An 18749-nucleotide genomic window follows, 5' to 3' on the forward strand; every position below is an offset into this window, starting at 1 on the left:
TTTCGCTGAGGTTTAACCGAGTCAGTAAACTGCGCCAGCGCACTTTTAAACATCCAAATGCACATTCTACTACCATTCTGCACTTGCTCAGCCTGTAGTTGAACAGCTCCTGACTACTGTCCAGGCTGCCTGTGTATGGCTTCATGAGCCATGGCATTAAGGGGTAAGCTGGGTCCCCAAGGATACATATAGGCATTTCAACATCCCCAACAGTTATTTTCTGGTCTGGGAATAAAGTCCCTTCTTGCAGCTTTTGAAACAGACCAGAGTTCCTGAAGATGCGAGTGTCATGTACCTTTCCCGGCCATCCCACGTTGATGTTGGTGAAACATCCCTTGTGATCCACCAGTGCTTGCAGCACTATTGAAAAGTACCCCTTGCGGTTTATGTACTCGCCGGCTTGGTGCTCCGGTGCCAAGATAGGGATATGGGTTCCGTCTATGGCCCCACCACAGTTAGGGAATCCCATTGCAGCAAAGCCATCCACTATGACCTGCACATTTCCCAGGGTCACTACCCTTGATATCAGCAGATCTTTGATTGCGTTGGCTACTTGCATCACAGCAGCCCCCACAGTAGATTTGCCCACTCCAAATTGATTCCTGACTGACTGGTAGCTGTCTGGTGTTGAAAACTTCCACAGGGCTATTGCCACTCGCTTCTCAACTGTGAGGGCTGCTCTCATCTTGGTATTCTTGTGCCTCAGGGCAGGGGAAAGCAAGTCATAAGGTTCCATGAAAATGCCCTTACGCATGCGAAAGTTTTGCAAGCACTGGAAATCGTCCCAGACCTGCAACACTATGTGGTCCCACCAGTCTGTGCTTGTTTCCCGAGCCCAGAATCAGCGTTCCACTGCATGAACCTGCCCCATTAGCACCATGATGCCCACATTGCCAGGGCCTATGCTTTGAGAGAAGTCTGTGTCCATGTCCTCATCACTCACGTCACCGCGCTGACGTCGCCTACTTGCCCGGTATCGCTTTGTCAGGTTCTGGTGCTGCATATACTGCTGGATAATGTGTGTGGTGTTTAATGTGCTCCTAATTGCCAAAGTGATCTGAGCGGGCTCCAGGCTTGCCGTGGTATGGCGTCTGCACTGAAAAAAGGCGCGGAACGATTGTCTGCTGTTGCCCTGATGGAGGGAGGGGCGACTGATGACATGGCTTACAGGGTTGGCTTACAGGGAATTAAAATCAACAAAGGGGGTGGCTATGCGAGAAACTGAATGGCCACCTCAAGGATAGAACTCAAAACCTTAAGGATAGAACTCAAAACTCAGTTTAGCAGGCCGTTGATTTCACAGAAGGAAGGAAGGAGGGAGGAGAAAATGAATACAAAACAAATCTGGTCTATTTCTTGTTTTGAGCCACTTCATCTATCTTTATACATCTTGCTAGCAGCAGACTGTGCAGTACGACCGCTAGCCATCATCGTCATCTCCTGGGTGCTTGGCAGAAGACGGTGCAGTATGACGACTAGCCATCATCTTCTGCTGGCTGGAGGTTAAAAGACAGCTCACTGCTGGTAGGACTGAATCGCCATGAGAGAAAACAAGGGAAATGTCCTGGCTGAGTCACTCCCATGTTTGCCCAGGCGCCTGATTAAAAGAGCACCCAGGACTACGTCAATGACGACTACCAGTCATACTGCACTGTCTGCTGCCAAAAGGCAATTAACTGCTGCTGTGTAGCAATGCAGTACCACGTCTACCAGCACCCAGGAGACATACGGTGACGGTGAGCTGAGCGGGCTCCATGCTTGCCGTGGTATGGCGCCTGCACAGGTAACTCAGGAAAAAAGGCACAGAATGATTGTCTGCCCTTGCTTTCACAGAGGGAGGTAGGGAAGGGGGGCCTGACGATATGTACCCAGAACAACCCGCAACTATGTTTTAGCCCCATCAGGCACTGGGATTTCTATGCAGAATTCAAATGGGCGGCGGAGACTGCGGGAACTGTGGGATAGCCACCCACAGTGCAACGCTCCGGAAGTCGATGGTTGCCTCGGTACTGTGGACACACTCCGCCGACTACATGCACTTAGAGCACTTGTGTGAGGACACACACAATCGACTGTATAAAACCGCTTTCTACAAAACCGACTTCTATACATTCAACCTAATTTCATAGTGTCGACGTACCCTGATGAGGGGGAAATTTCCCAAGGGCAGGTAGTTGCATCCTTAAAGGGCAGGTATGGTGAGAAAATTGACTGGGAGGGCGGGGCAGGGGAAGGGGAAATCAGACACTCTTACTCCACAGATCTGTATGTATGTATTTAGAGTGACGTCTGCTAGCTCGCAGTATGTATTTAGAGTGACATCTGCTAGCGTAGTGACAAAAATGAGTTAAAAACTTTGTTCTGGTTAGCCTTTCAGCTCTTATTATGCCAGTGGAAAATCAGACATAGTGGAGGTCTGCTCATCACAGCCTGCCAGTGGAATGCCCCTCACGCAACCTCTCCCTTCCCTTGGACAGGAGGTGGCAGAGCAGCTTTCTGCTAGCAGAGAGGTCCCCTACACAAGGGGGATTCTCCACCTGCTCTTTCTGGCCTAGGCAGCCCAGAGAATCTGATCTCAACACTTGTCTCTATTCATTCTCTTCCCAGGCAGAAGGAAGCCCTGCATTAACAAGCCAGATAAAATCAGTTAGAACCGAGCTCCTCTCTTCTGGGATTCATTTGTAGTCCAACCCAGCTTAAACTATGTAGCTCATTCAAAAAACTGGGAAATTCCCGAACAACTTTTTGTTAAAGGTTATTAAGGTTGAAAAATTATTTCACTGGAGTCCCCATTAGAACTGAAAGCAATACTACACATCCTTTGGGAAAAGACTACTTTACCCCCCTCCCCCCAACTTTAGAAAGCCTGGAAAGAAACCCTTAGGGAATCTACTCAGTTTCCCAATGCAGTAAATCCCTTGCCATTCACTGCCACTACCTGACTTATCACTGCCAACTGAATCTTAATTTTACCCCCAACAGTATCCCCCCCCCTTTTTATTTAGGGGATCGTTCTTACATATGTTCAAACATTTCTCACTGCAAACAAAAAAAATTGTTGCTATGCACTATACTAAAATATTCTGCTGTATTGTAATATCTTCATACACTTTTCATAAACCCTCAAAATGATCTGATCAACATATTTCATAACACCAGATGGATCAATCATTTCAATTCTATCCATCAAAATATCCTTGTGCTCCAACACCCCATTACACTAAAAAGAAAATGTACAGAAGTTTGATGTAGTTACTGCACACTATGGCTGTATTCCTTTCAAAAATCTTTACTGCACATTTAATAAGTGATGACAATGTCAGTGTACATGCAACAGCATATTACCATTACAGAATAAAAAAAAGAGGGTGAAGTTAAGGTTGGGCGGGTGATGAAAGTAGGTTTGTGGTAGTGGGAAACTGTCTGGAACTCCTAGCTATCCATTGTTAGATTTTTCATTGTTCAGGTTTTTAAAGAGCTATACAGTTGAAGTGTAATACAGTGTTTGGGTGTTAGCTAGACCCCATTGAAACACACTTTTAATCTTAACTCTTTTTTAATAAAGCCTTTGGTTTGGGACTAAGGCCAGGACCACATTTAAACATTAGAGTGACCTAGCTACATTGGGCAGGCTGGGAAAACGTTTGCGCCTTTATCACTGTAGTTAGGTTGACTTAATCCGCTGTGTAGATGTAGCTAGGTTGACAGAAGAATTCTTCTGTTGACCCAGTTACCACCTCTTGGAGAGGTGGATTAACTACATTGATGGAAAAACCCTTCTATTGAAAAAGGAAGCATCTGCACTACAGCAGCACAACTGCAACACCATAGCTATGCTGCTGTAGTGTAGACATACCCTGAGTTAACGTTTTGTACGGCATCTTAAAAGATGAAAATCCCTATGAAGATGCTGAGTACAATTATTATTATTAAGAAGGTTGGATAGGACGAGGCTTGATGTTTACAAGTTTCCTGCTTTATTCAGGCATATAGATTTTTCTTCTAAAAGGTAATTACACCCCTTCTGTACGGATATGATCCCCTACAGAAACACCATGACTGTTACTAGCAATACCATGTCTATAGGGATTCCAACAATCATCACTATTCTCCTTGTGCAAATTCCCCTAGTACCACACACAGCAGCAGCCATGCCTGCAGATTTGTCACACACTATGATTTCAGTCCTTTCAGATACCAGTGATTTTTATGTTTTAGGCTTAATAAGGGTAAAATTCACTTCACCTGCATAAAGCCCAGGTATTCAAGCTCTGTACAGGGAAGCTGGGAAGGTGAAATTCATCCCCAGTTTAAGATGGCTGCATAACTTCCTGCACTTCACAGTTGCTACTTCAGTCTGTGTGGGGGCTACTCGGGCCAGTGGACCTGTGAAAATGTGGATCTGCAGCCTTTCCCCGGCCCACCTTCAAATTGCTCTCTTGCATCACTCCAGCATATTCTGGCATGGATTGCTGTGTGACTGCAGAGCTGGCAAGCCCCTCTTCCCCTCCTGCAGCCCCTAGACAGTGGAGGGCTTTGTGCTTGTTCTCCTCACCAGAGACGGGTTTCACACTAAACCCAGACTTCCACGACCAGGGCAATCTGCTGTGATAGTGGAAAGGCTTGACCATCTTTCTATAAGATGAGGCCAGATAATTTTCTTTTCCCAATACTACTTTGTTTGGGGCAGATGGACATGCTTCTGAAGAGATAATTATCCAGAGCATTCAAGAATCTCAGACTTCAAAAGATTTCCCCAAACTTGCATCTCTTTTTTCTATTATATTTCCTGCTTCCTTCTTATGCAAAGTGGGCCAAACTTCGCTGTGCCAGGAATGGTTGCAACACCCACTGACTTCAAAGGCAGCTGTACACATTAATCCAGGACCCAATTTTCCCTTTTATTAAAGTAATAATACTCCCTAGAAGTCAGCAAATTGTTGATCATAAGTCAGAACAATCACTTCCATTAAACACAAGCAAAGTTGGCTTTGGCTTTTACTATACGTAGGTCAAAGACATGTCCTGTGAAGGTTCTGCAGTCTATTCCAATGCAATTCAAATCACAATAGTAATTTTTGTGGCATTTAACACACACATATGTCCAATTAAACATTTTCCCCAAACAATGGTCATCAGGAGAACTAATAAATATCTTTAAAACACTATACACATTGTATGCAGACTGTTACCATTATAATAATCCTCAACACATATATGCACATTTTGAGATAATTATTTAATAATGTAAGGTGCATATTTGGTGTAATGTGCCAAATAGCCCAAATTGTACTGATTTAGAATCCCACCTCCAACAATATTGTGTAGTTGGGATGGGGTTTATGCCTTCCTTGTGAAGCATCAGGATACTGGGCTTGCTAGAACTTGTTATGCAGGATCCAACCATTTATCTATCTTCCTTTATTATTTCAGACCTCTCTTTCTTAGAAGTTTTCAGTTAACTACCTGGGCTAAGCTCTCTGCTGGTGTAACGCCATTGACTGAACTGGAGCTGTGTCAGCAGAGAATTTGGCCCCACGGTCTTAAAAGTGATGGCTGGGATTTTCAAAAAAGCCTATGGGAAGGAGCTAGGCACTCAATTCTCCTAGGCTCATTAGTGCATATGAAACTCCCTGATGTCCCAGATCAGCCTCTTCCCATTTGCCAGGCGTCCTTGGGGAACTAGTGGACAATTAAACAGCAAAAATCATTCCATTAGTCTAACTTGTTTAGTTTCCTTGGGGATATTTTTCAGCTGACACAGCAGCATAATATATGCACATCAAATTCTGTTGCACAAATTCAAATTAGATACAAATGTTTAACAGTGACAGTGATTAACCATTTGAATAAACCACTGAGGGAAGTGATAGATTCTCTCTCGATGCCTTCAGATCAAGAGTGGGTGCCTTTCTGGAAGACATGCTTCAGACAAGTAAGTCATTGGGCTCAGTACAGGGATAAGTGGGTGAAATTTAATGGCCTGTGATAGACAAGATTTCAGACTAGATGATTTAGTGGTCCCTTCTAGCCTTAAGCTCTATGAATATATGAAAACCTGCTGTGCATAGCCTTCTCCAATACCTTCAAAGAAGGTGTACATCATCAGGGAGAAACAGCAGATGATCATCAGTGATAGGGAATATTGGCTGTGGAAGAAGTTGTACATAACATGCCACTATGATCAGAAAAATTTTTTAAACACAAAAGAATTTGACCCTTTTGAGATTATGGTGGAGAGATTTTGACCCTCTAAGGAGTTTTACCATGGTATCACCACCCTCAATGCCACCAGGGTTGTTATAATTCTGTATGGGGGATTAACAAAGTTACCATCTCTCCACAGTGATGTTATTGAATATAATATAAATAATTATCTAGCAGGAGAATCCCATCTTGCTTTGCCAGTGGGATATATAGGAAGCACTTTACCCCCTAGTGAGATGCAGCCATCTCTAAGGTGGAACAAAACAAGTCTTTAAGAGTACCCAAGAAACTACAAAACAGTATAGCTCAGAAGCAAAGAATACCACCCCCTATTCAACTGAAATTGCAGGAGGAATGTTAGGCAGGCAGACTGTAGCTACCTACACTGGAATTTAGCCTTGATTTTTAATGCCGCTACTCTAGGGTCATGGGATCTAAATGGATACTAGTATAGAGAAGGAATACATTATTGGTCCCCTTCCCCTGCTCAGTGAAACAATAAAAGGTCCTGTCTCCCTTTGCTTATACCGTATTTCCACTGGTGTAACTTCACTGGCTTCAGTGGAATCACTCTTGTTTTATACAAGTGTAAAGTGAGAGGAGTGTTAAACTCAAACCTTGCCCGTTAGGTCTTTTCTATGGCACACAACTGCTGCATGGTATGGCATAAATCGTGCTCTAGACAGGAAAGGCTCTGGACTGGAATATCAGGGGATGCTGTAAATCAGGATTAACCAGAACTGGCAGAGCTGTGCCAAAGCCTAGTTATGGAATAGGAGAGAGTGATGCAGGTTAGGATAATGGTATATTGGCAGAGCTGGGTGGGGTCCCTAGGCTGGAATAAAAGTGAGTATGGGCAAAGTTCTGTGTGAACGCCATACTGCTTATCCAGTCTAGGCTAAAGTAAAATTTCTCTGTATTAGGGTATTTTTAATTAATGATTCTTTAAAAAAAAATTGAAGTCACCACTCAGCTAACCATCCTAGTTTGCGTAGCTTCCAGTGAGATGCCACACTTACAGAACCTCAATCAGATAGGGTTTTCTCATGCGGGTGGTACCTGCATCTTCCCATGCCAGACTAGTGAACCTTTTGGGTAGTTCTTATAAGATCACTGAATAAGCTCAAGCTAAAACAGTCTACTGAAATGATCATGCATGTCTTGTGCATTTCCATCCAATACCAGGAAACTGTGTAGTGCAAAGGGCTTCCTGATTATAATTTCAAGAACATTGGTAATTATTATATATTGGTATAGCACCAGCAGTGTGTGGGGCATCAGAAATGTACATCAAACTTGGACAGACAATTTAAAACTGAGTTTTAAAATTCACAAAGATTAGAGGAAGAAATCAACACAGGAAAGCCTAATTAATGGGATGTCCCAGGCAGGCTCCCAACAAGAGGGCAGATATTGCCACACTTCCATTGATTGATCTTCTCTGACTGCAGCTCCCCTGTACTGACTGACACCCTTGACCCCCTACAATCACCTCTCCCTTTGGCTAGGTGGGGAAGTGCACAGAATCTGGCATTCATGTTGTGCAGTTAATAGGCCTGTAGGGCGTAGTGGAAAGTGATGCAGTTGGTACACTACCCCCCTCAGGGACACCAAGCACATCATTTCTTTGATGTGCCTGAGCATTACCAGCCGCTGCAGGGCTGGAGGCTCCTACTCTTTCCCTGATATGGCACTGAGATGAATGGCTGCCTTTCCAGGTCAGCAGAAGGCAACAAGGACACAACGGTCTTTGTCTACCTTGTTTTGGGTAAGATGTACTTTGACCTTTACCTGTTCCTGTAATTAGATGTAGTTTGTGAGCTCCTTGAGGGCAGGGACCTTGTCTTATGTTTATACAGCACTCAGTGCACCACTAATACTTGACAATTGAATAATATGCTGGCTTTGAGCATAACTTTGTAAACCAGATTTGCGTATCTGCTTACAGGTGTATCCAACTTCTACTGAACAGAACAGTTTGGTGACGAGAGAGTATCCATTCTGAAACTGCTGGCTCATTCACTGCATGAATATGCTGGAGTGGATTCTGCTTTCTGTTTTGCCAGAAGGAGGACACACTGTTACCCTGGCTAGCACTGAGAGTAAGAGTTGTTAGGTCTAATATGACACAAAATATGAGCTTTGTAAAGCCCAACTTTTACTAAACGATGCTAGGGGTGTAGATGTCTTTCATGGTTTCCGGTAGTAGGGATTTAACTCCCAGCTCCGACCTCCCCCACGTGTAAGGGGGAAGAAGCAGGGCTGAGGACTGAAGGCGGAAGCAGATTTTCAGATAGAAGGAAGGATACTTATAAGAGCAGGCAGATGGAGAAACTGCTTTGGGGAAGGCATGGCTGGTGTCCCATTGGTTATTAGCTCCTGTAAGAATCTTTTAAGTCCTGTAAGAACGTTTTAAGTTTTCTTCCTGCAAAGACTGGACTTTATAAAAACGTAGGCCTTGAGGAAGATGGAGGTGGGGGGAATATCTCTGTGTGTGTGTTTGAGGGGAGGGGAGCAATTGCACTTTTGATTGCTAAACCACCTGTCACTTCCACTAGCTCCTAAACCCCATATGGAGGTTTCTAGGCCATCACAAAGTAAGTGAAATGGAAATGTAAGCTCCTCGCTCCTCCATCACCCTTCACTGTAAGCCTTGCAGCATTGTGTCAGCACAGGACAACTGGAAAGTGAAACTGATTATAAACCAAAGAAATGGTCTGGCCTCTCCCTCTTTCTTGCGGGAGCTAGGAGAGCGGTGAACAAACAGCATTGCGGGGGCACAGGGAAAGAGCTCTTTAGGGCACTGCTAGTTTGGCTAATCCCAGGGGCGATTGAGGTGCATGGTGCTTTGAACCCGCCAGTGTCTCCCGTCCCCCCACCCCGGCGTGATTCCTGCTGCTCCTCACTCTGGACCTCTGCCGCTGGGACCCAACATGCAGCCTCAGGGGGCAACCTGAGAAGCCCACTGGCCCCTCCCTCACGGGGGCAGCCGGAGTGAAGGGGTGAGGGCACACCCATCGCTCCCTGTCATTGGCTCTCGCCCAGCACCAGCTCCGCTGTTATGGGTGCCTCCCTCAGTCAGTCCTGCCTGGCCCCGCCCAGGCAAGGTCTTTATAACGGGGATCCCAATGGCTAGAGCTGAGGCATTTAACCTGGTGCCACTGAAGGGGGCAGACCTGGGCTGCTCAAGTGCCCCGCACGCCCCGGCTAGGGCAAGAAGCTGCCTCTGGCTTTTCAGGGCGGCTGTTGTCCCGCAGGCTAAGGGCAGGGGCAGGACTCCAGCAGCAAGTTGCACTCCGGCCAGCAGAGAAGGGAAGGAAGGGGGTTTGTCTCGTGCCTGTAACCCCCAGCTCCCAAGTGACGATGCTCTCCAGACCCTGGTGGAGCGGGGTGACTCCCCAGCTGCTCCTGGTGCTGCTGCTGCCGCCGCATCTTCCTCCGGTTCAGAGCCACAGGGCTACTGGGCCCCGGGTAAGCGCGAGCGTCTTGCTTTTCCCCAGGATCTCTCTCGCGCTCCCTTCCCCCCGCGCGCGCGCTCGCCCAGCACAAGGGAATCATTATGTCAGGTCACAGCCAGGTGCTCCTCTCATTCCCGCTTGGAAAATCCCCCGCCCGCTCCGCACTGACCCTGTCATACTTGTCAGGTACACCACGGGCTTTTGTGTGCTCGGGTGCCTGGGGACTTCAGCAGCGGTCCTGCATTGCTCCTTGTTTCTGGGATGCACCGCGGATTCCCTTCTCTTCCCGCCCCCAAGACGTGCCCGGTGAGCCGTTGCCTGCCTCCCACACCCCAGAGCGGCTCCCCACTCTGCTCAGACGGGCGCTGGAGCGTCTCTCTGGGGCTTGCTCTGACGGAGCCCTGAGGCTTCTAGCACGGGCCCTGCCGGGCTTGACCCATCGCTACCTCTGGAGTTCGGCTACACACGCCAGGGAGAGACGCCTGCTGTGTGGTCAGTGTTAACTGTTCAGAAGATCCCTAAAATCAAGAGCCCAGGCACTAGCTGAGTACCCAAAACACCGAGGCACGCATTTGTCAGCGGTTAATGCAAAAGAGAGGAGCAAGTTAATATGCCTTAGTTTTATATTGCTTGTCTTGCGTTTAATAGGACCCCTTGGTTCCCAGAATGTAGCTTTAGGACTCTTATTATGCTTCCAAGTAGGGATTAAATGAATCTCTGCAATAAAGCTAGATGCCTTCAGCCCAAACTTCTCCCTCTAGGTGTCTAGTTTTGTCTTTCAGTCTATGGTTGGCTCTTATTGGGGTTGATGATACTTACCAAAATATTAAACTGTTCTGGGGGAGAACACCTCTCTTTTTTAAGTATGGTTTTCCAGCTGGTCTGTTACCACTACATCCCCTAGATTGGGGTAATGACTCTGAATTCTAAGGCCCTAAAACAGTAGCTGTTCTCAAGTCAATGCTGCAAAACACAATTCTGGGTAAGTGGAAAAACTTAATCTGTATGTAAGCATGTTGGATGCATTGTCCACACACACCTTTTGCTGATCGCTCTCAAGTATTTAATTTAGTACTTAATCTAACTACCATCCTAAATAGGGATAAGATCTAGATACCTTTATGTAGGAATCTCTACTCTGAGTATAGCAATAGAAGGTTTTTTTTAAAAAAAAAAGTGAAGTGTTGTACTAAACCAGATAACTGTCTGAATAATATAAACCCACTTTAAAAAAACAAAACAAAACAAACAAACCTCTCAATACTGTGGAAAAACTGTAGCTGCCACATTAAGAAAAGTGTGTCCTTGTGTTCAGCTGCACCTTGTAGCCCTTTTATGACCAGATGTGTAACAGCCGCAGTTAAAATGTGGCAGATTGGATCCAGTGCATATCATAAATCCTTGGAGACAGGAATTTTGAAGGTTGGAGGAAACACAAGATTTTGAGATACGCGTAAGTGTTCTTCTAAATGAAGCTGTATTGTTTGATAGTGAAGCACTTGCTTTCAAAATCCCAAAGGTCTGGGCAGTTAATTCTTGGGTTTTTTTTCTTCTTCTTTCTTTCTTTTTTCTTTAAAAAAGAACATTGGGCTGTTGAAGAATCTATCTAGGCACTTATGTGGCCTCTCATCAGTGAAGTAGCTGAGAGTCTTAATTAGGAACAGCTAAGATGAAGAATAAAACAAACAAATCCTGATGCCAGCCTGCATAATTGCACAACAAGCCTGTCTGTCAAACAGATTCCTTGTAGACTTTTTTATATACTGTATTTTACAAGCCACTTTAACTGCTCCCTAGACTGTATCTTTTTTGAAATGCAAGTTACTTCAAGAGAATCTATAACCCAAACACAAACAGCTGTTGAGTCTGTGTTCTCACCCCATGCATTCAATGAGCTAATTTTTTTTTCTCCAAAGAATTTTCCACAGTCAGTGGGAAAAATCAGCTAATCTGACATCCTAGCTTCTTCTTTATTGGAAAGACCTGTGCCTTTAAAAGTTTCTTATGGGCTCTTCAATATAAAATTATGGATTTTATGTGTATTTAACTAGTAAATCCTCTCCACCCTCTTCAAGTGGTTTGTTGAAAAGAGTGGAGTTGGGTAGTGGTGTGTTCTCCCCCCAACTTGTTGCACTAGCATGTTGAAATTCAGATCCTATCTATTACATTCACCTGATGATTAGGTACTTCCAATAAAGCTGTCAATGGTCTAAAGGTGCCATGCTTTAGATTTCCATCTACATTACAAAAAGTTCTTTGAATTATTCAATGTGGTTTTTTTTATGATGGCCACTAAGCTACACCACTCACTGTTTCTGTGATCCTGAGAATAGATCTGTGATAAGAGTGAAAAGAAACATCTGGCTTGCTAAACCAAAGAGGTAGGAGTTCCTGAAGGGGATATGGAAGTGGGCAGGGTTGCAATTTTAGGGTTTGATTCTGCAGACACTTGGCTTTGGGTGCAATGCTTATTACAATGAAATCAGGCTACTTTAGGGTACTAGGCACTAGATTTTTTTTGTAGTGTTGGTAGGCTTTAACACTTAAAGCTTCACCACTGACTTACTCAATTTGTGGTATTGTTGTAGTTGTGTTCCTCCTAGGGTAGGAGAGATCCAAGGTAGGTGAGAATACCTTTTATTGGACCAACTTCTGTTGGTGGAAGGCTCAAGCTTACACAGCTGTGCTTCAGGTCTGGGGAAGGAAGCAGAGTGTCTGAAGTAAATAAAAGTTGGGACAGATAGTTAAGTAGAAGGGGTGACACATGTTGGAGGTGGTCATTTGTGTTGCCTCTTCTGGTTTAATAAACTGTCTCAACTTTTATTTAGCTGAGACACTCCCTGCTTCATAGGTGCTGGAATTTGAAGTGCCTCTACACCCCCTGGCTTGAATATAGGGTTTCTGCCTTCCTCATCCACTCGCTCACCTACCCCCATAAAAATTGTTCAGCACCACTGGTCTGCTTCCTTCCCCAGACCTGAAGAAGAGCTCTGTGAGTTCAAAAGCTTGTACCTTCCACCAACAGAAGTTGGTCCAATAACTGATATTACCTCACCTACCTTGTCTAAATTAGTTTAGTCATTTTCAAATGACTAGAGTAGTTCCAAGTATTACTCCTGTGCCTGAGTCCTCCATATGACGTCTGATTTTTACAATCCCATTTTCCTACTCTAGAAAGTTTTTCTCCTATTGCTGAGTGAAAGACCTGGTAAATGGTGTGAATATATAGGGATAAGAGGGGCAGGTGGATACAGAAAGTATTGATGACTAGACAGAGTAAAACTAGAAACAGTAACCTTTCACTTAGAGTAATCTTGATGTTTCTTGTTACAATATATCTAATATTTTTCAGAAGTCTGTTTTGTACAAATTGACTGCCAATAAAAGTCACAGTATGGTGCAGGTGGTTGACTGCCTACTGGAGTTCTGATATGTGGGTCTGCTGCTTCGCTATGGGTTGATGAGCCCCTCAAAAGGGGCTTACCAATACTCGTACCTGCATCTTTGTCTCATGGTCTAATAAAATTATGACAGCAGCTTGAATCTATTTGATGCTAGTCTAGGTTCACCAGAGACTTGCTATGCAGAAAACACCTCATTTAGTATGTGCAATCTGACCAGCTTTCAGACTCTTAATAATTAAACATACCATCACTGAGATGGTCTATAGGAAGCTTTAATATCTAGGGTTCCCTAAAAATAACTTGGAATTCCTGATCTAATGTTTCATAACATGGCCTATGTCTTAACAGTGACTCTTCTCTTGAACCACTTCTGATCTCTTTTGTGATCACATTACCACCCTCTTCCTGTGCAGTCTAACATCCATATGTAACCGCAGCAATTGATCATATGGAAAAGTAATAATGTCTCTTAGCTGCCTGTAGAGTGTTCTCATTGCAAAGTTAATTGATGTCTTTCCTCTTTCTCTCGGCTGGAATAGAAGAGCCAGAGCCATGTAATTCTGGCACCAGTTCTGCTCGCCCTGCCAGCAATTGGTCTTCAGAGCACCAGTAGGTCACAGACCAGGTTCAGGAGTCTGCTCCTCAGGCTTGAGGAGCACACTTGGCTGGCTTTCAAAGTCCAAGACTGTTATGTGCCATTTAGTAGTACTTGTTCATCAAATAGCAGACAAGGTGGATTGTGCCCCCAAGCCCTGCTTTTCTCACTTGGGGCTGGAGAGGAGTGGTGGCAGGAACCTCGATCCCCCAGCACAAGACCAGCTTGCATGGTCTTCTGCAGATCCATTTCCTCCTCTTTGAGACCAATACCTGAGTGGGGAGCACTAGGACAGCCTCCAATTCTGTATGTCACAGCAGAGGGTCGTGGCACTATTGTGGTGCCTTAGGGCCACGAAAGCAGTGGGTTTATGTAAGAGGGATAAAGTGTGGGTTGCAGTGCTCCAGAAGTCCCCATAAGGAAGAAGACATTATGAGATAGTGGCACAGTCTTGAAAAGTCCTTCTCCCCTTCCCTGAAAAGCGTAGGATTGATGACTTTGGGAGCTGAACCCCCCCAACATCCCTGTAGAACTGGTCATGAGATTGGGGCAGGTTGTGAGGATCTTTCCCTTCCCTGTAGAGCAAACAAAAACAACCATTATAGAATCCTTTCCTAAAAGGCTTATATGCTTCCTAGGGTGGGGAGCAGAAAATAGCCAGATTTACATAGCCTGAACTCTAGTTAGCGGACACTGATCCTGAAAGAGGGTGCATGATGAGAATACCTACCTGGAGAGAACGCAACAGCTGGGGGAGGTGTTACTAGTAAAGTCATGGAACAGAACAATGGGTGCCAAAGCCATAAACCAGTGTAATACAGGGATCAGAGAAATCACTCATGAGATTGCACTCACCATGGGGGGTGGCTTACCATATAGGGTAATGGTAACACTTCCCCTACAGCTGTCCGCAAGTAAGGACCCCAAATCACAACCTCAGATAATGAGAAACTGAAATAGACTACAGCAATCCTGACCCCCTAAATAAGGAGCACAGACTGCACCTGAAGGAATTTGAAATCATAAAACCTGTATGAGGAAGCCTGTGTTGTAGTCATGTCTGTGAATTCTGTAACCTCCTGCAAGGGAGATGTCCCTACTTGTTCCAATAAACCAGATTCCCTCTGTGTTCTCTCCATTGTACCACCATAAGAGAGTGCAGTCTGTGTTGGTCTGAAACTCTGCTTAATATCTTAAACAGAGAAGATTAGGGCCCACACTGCATAATTCAGATCTGGATTAAAACTGCCCTGATGTTTGGTGCTTGGTTTGGGCTCATCCATGAGCTTTCCTTTCAGTCTTATTAAATTTAATTCTCTTAATTTTTTTGATAGAAGATAATGACTGACTGAAAAGTTGTAATGGCTCAGGTGTATTTTGGAGGGGCTACAATTTTCCCACTACTGTAAGTATGCAACAGGGAATACTCTGGGCAAGATTCCTCTGAGCATAATGCTACCTCTATCACAGCAGAATTGCTATAGTATTATGCCTGGCTTCTGGTCTCAAATGTTTAAATTATGACTGGATAAGATCTTCATTTAAAAAGAACGAGGAGTACTTGTGGTACCTTAGACTAACAAATGTATTTGAGCATAAGCTTTTGTGGGCTAAAACCCACTTCATCAGATACATGCAGTGGAAAATACAGTAGGAAGAGATGTATGTATATACACACACTGAACATGAAAAAAATGGGTGTTGCCATACCCACTATAACGAGAGTGATCAGTTATGCTGATCTGTTATCAGCAGGAGAAAAATATTTTGTAGTGATAATCAGGATGGCCCCTTTCCAACAGTTGACAAGAAGATGAGAGTAACAGGAGTGGATGGTGGGTAAATAAGCATGGGGAAATAGAACACCACTAGCCGTCACCTTCAGCCCCCAACTAAAACCTCTCCAGCGCATCAAGGATCTACAACCTATCCTGAAGGATGATCCCTCACTCTCAGATCTTGGGAGACAGGCTAGTCCTTGCTAACAGACAGCCCCCTAACCTGAAGCAAATACTCACCAGCAACCACACAACAAAAACACTAACCTAGGAACCTATCCTTGCAACAAAGCTTGTTGCCAACTCTGCCCACATCTATTCAGGGGACACCATCATAGGACCTAATCGCATCAGCCACACTATCAGAGGCTCGTTCACCTGCACATCCAACAATGTGATATGTGCTTGCAATGCTCTTCTGCCATGTACATTGGCCAAACCAGACAATCACTACCCAAAAGAATAAATGGACACAAATCGGACGTCAAGAATTATAACATTCAATAACTGGTCAGAGAACACTTCAATCTCCCTGGTCACTCGATTACAGACCTAAAAGTTGCAATATTTACCACCCCCCCCAAAAAAAAAATTTCAAAAACAGACTCCACCAAGAGACTGCTGAATTGGAATTAATTTGCAAACTGGACAGCATTAAATTAGTCTTGAATAAAGACTGGGAGTGGATGGATCATTACACAAAGTAAAACTATTTCCCCTTGCTTATTCCCTCCCTCCCCTGTTACTCTCTCCTTCTTGTCAGCTGTTGGAAATGGGCCATCCTGATTATCACTACAAAAGGCTTTTTTTCTCCTGCTGATGATAGATCACCTTAATTGATCACTCTGTTATAGTGGGTATGGCAACACCCATTTTTTTCCATGTTCTGTGTGTGTATATATCTTCCTACTGTATTTTCCACTGCATGCATATGATGAAGTGGGTTTTAGCCCACAAAAGCTTATGCTCAAATAAATTTGTTAGTCTCTAAGGTGCCACAAGGACTCCTCGTTCTTTTACCTCATACAGACTAACAGGTTTCAGAGTGGTAGCCATATCTTCATTTAAGTAAGTCTAGTTCTACATAGAACAGTTCCAGCTCTTTTTTTTTCTTTGTCTTTTGGGTCTGTGTATCTATTTTATGTTGGGGGAGGGGGGTGGAATCTTAGCAGGTTGACAGTTATGGGGCCCTTTTACTATTTGGATTATGTAGAGGTTAATGCAAAAAACCTACTGGCTCTTTAACTATGCACCCAAGAGGCAAAATGTGCTGATCTGACTTGCATTGTTGGTTATGCACTTATGTAGTAGGATAAGGGTTGACTTTACTTCTGAGATCTGCTTAGCGCAGCACCCAAGGACTAACACTTTGCTAGTATTGTACAATATTTGGTTAGCTTTCCTCATTCTGTGTGACTTGAAAAATAATCCATTATACAAATGTTTGTTTGATTAGCCAACTACTGAGGCTTTCTTAGCAACTTTACTACTGGTCTGCATTTCAGGACCTCCCTTATAACCCTCTCATTTTTAGGAATAGAGGGGTTTTGGCTAAGTTTCTACTTTTAAATATCTGTCTTTCGCAAGGGATGAATTTGGCATTCAGCTTCCATGAAGGTTGGTAACATATAAAAGTGGGTAGGTAAAATACATGAAGACCCTCAGCTAACTGTACTGGCAGTAGGGTGACCAGATGTCCCCATTTTATAGGGACAGCCCTGATATTTGGGGCATTTTCTTCTATAGGTGCCTATTACCCCACCCCCGTCCTGATTTTTCACACTTGCTGTCTGGTCACCTTAACTGACAATGTGCCTAGTGCTGTACTGAGGATACAATCCCTGACTCCATGTAACTTGCAGTCACAGGTAAAGTTCATGACCCCATGTATTATGTAGCTACAGAACTTGCTATGGCAGTGGTTTTCAAACTTTTTCATTTGCAGACCACTGTTAACATTTTTTTTGAATGGTGATGCAGACCCTTTGAAAAATCTTACATAGTCTGCAGCCCCCCAGGGGTCTGCCAAACCACAGGTTGAAAACAGCTGTGCTATGGAAGTCATCCATAGCTGTTGTTTAAACAAAGTGTTTTAGCATGTATGGTAGTGAAGATAACCTTAGTGAATCTAGTGTAAAACTGATGCTGTGACTTCCTGAATTTATAGGCCGTCTGAATCAATAGTGGAGAGGGCTGCAAACTCCCCATTTAAATGGGGGAATGGGGATAGTGGCTCCTGCCCCAGCACAAACGTAGTATCTTAGTTTTTATTTGGACTATACATTTACAATAAAAATTAAGGCTATGGAATTGAATTCTACATCACTTACATGCTTTCTGTCCTTTATCTTGCATCCCTCAGTCTGGGATTTTGGCAAATGGCGTGGCAGAGGTTGCCATCACTATTGGCAATGGTGTCACTTCAGCACTAGGTTTAAAAATTACTCTGCTTTTGGGCAATGTGAAGCTACAGACATGATCCAAACATGCTGCTATAGGTGGGGAAGTTAGGTAAAGGCTAATGAGTGCATTTTGTGGTCATGTCCCCATCTAGTGGCTGGCTCACATAGCGCAAAAGCCCTACTACTGTCAATGAAGTCTCCTTAGCTCAGTCATAGAAATTCTGTGGATCGGTCTGTTTGCTTGTTTTACTTTTTCGGATGGAAAGGTCCTGGTTCTATCCTTGATGCCACATGTGCTGTCTAGTTGAACACTAGTGCTTGTCTCTGGGGCACATGGAATATCACCAGCACTATGACTTGGGAGCCTCTCAGGCCAGACTGAAACCCAAAGGTGCTACTGCTTAAAATATAAAGGAGGCAGAAGTAGCTTATGCTTCTTGGTGGAGGCAATGAAGGTGACAACATGCTCATAGATTGCTGTGCTCAGTCGGCATTCTCTAGAACTAAGCAGTGTGACAACTGCATCTGTGTCTGTTTTGGCTGTGATGTACTATTGCAGGCTCCCTAGGTCTGTAGTATGTGGCACTTGTTAACAAAAAATGCGAGCTCATACCCATCAGTTGAACTGTGTGCCTTGGAACCCAGCTAGTAACAGCCACATTCAAACACTGCTGTGCTGCAGTTGCAAGGTTCTGTTTCGCTTTTGGTCAGGGCCTATCTATTTAGTAGAAAGTCCAGTTGTATTGAAACTGGTAGTGAAATGCATGCATGTAAAGGTCTTTTTCATTAAGAGACTTGCAGATCCTTGCATGCAACATGAAGCAGCCTGGCCTCTTCCATGTAAAAATATATTGGATGTGTTTAAGCTAGGGAACAAAATGGAGGTGAAAAGAGCCTAGGGCACT

At 44.3% G+C, this 18749-nt stretch overlaps 1 protein-coding gene across 8 annotated transcripts in view; it reads left to right on the forward strand.

Annotated features, from left to right (window-relative positions):
* The first annotated feature begins 9309 nt into the window (after nucleotides 1-9309).
* SMOC1 (SPARC related modular calcium binding 1) overlaps nucleotides 9310-18749 on the forward strand; it is a 181585-nt gene continuing 172145 nt past the window's right edge. For all 8 annotated transcript variants that reach the window (XR_012159431.1, XM_073348486.1, XM_073348487.1 and 5 more), the window contains exon 1: nucleotides 9310-9678. Coding sequence is in view for 7 of the 8 variants with exons in the window: in XM_073348486.1 (XP_073204587.1) it covers nucleotides 9571-9678 (108 nt within the window). In the remaining variant the exon portion in view is untranslated. The remainder of the gene's footprint in view (nucleotides 9679-18749) is intronic.

The sequence above is a fragment of the Lepidochelys kempii genome, chromosome 6, assembly GCF_965140265.1.
Source record: "Lepidochelys kempii isolate rLepKem1 chromosome 6, rLepKem1.hap2, whole genome shotgun sequence".
Taxonomy (NCBI): Eukaryota; Metazoa; Chordata; order Testudines; family Cheloniidae; genus Lepidochelys; species Lepidochelys kempii.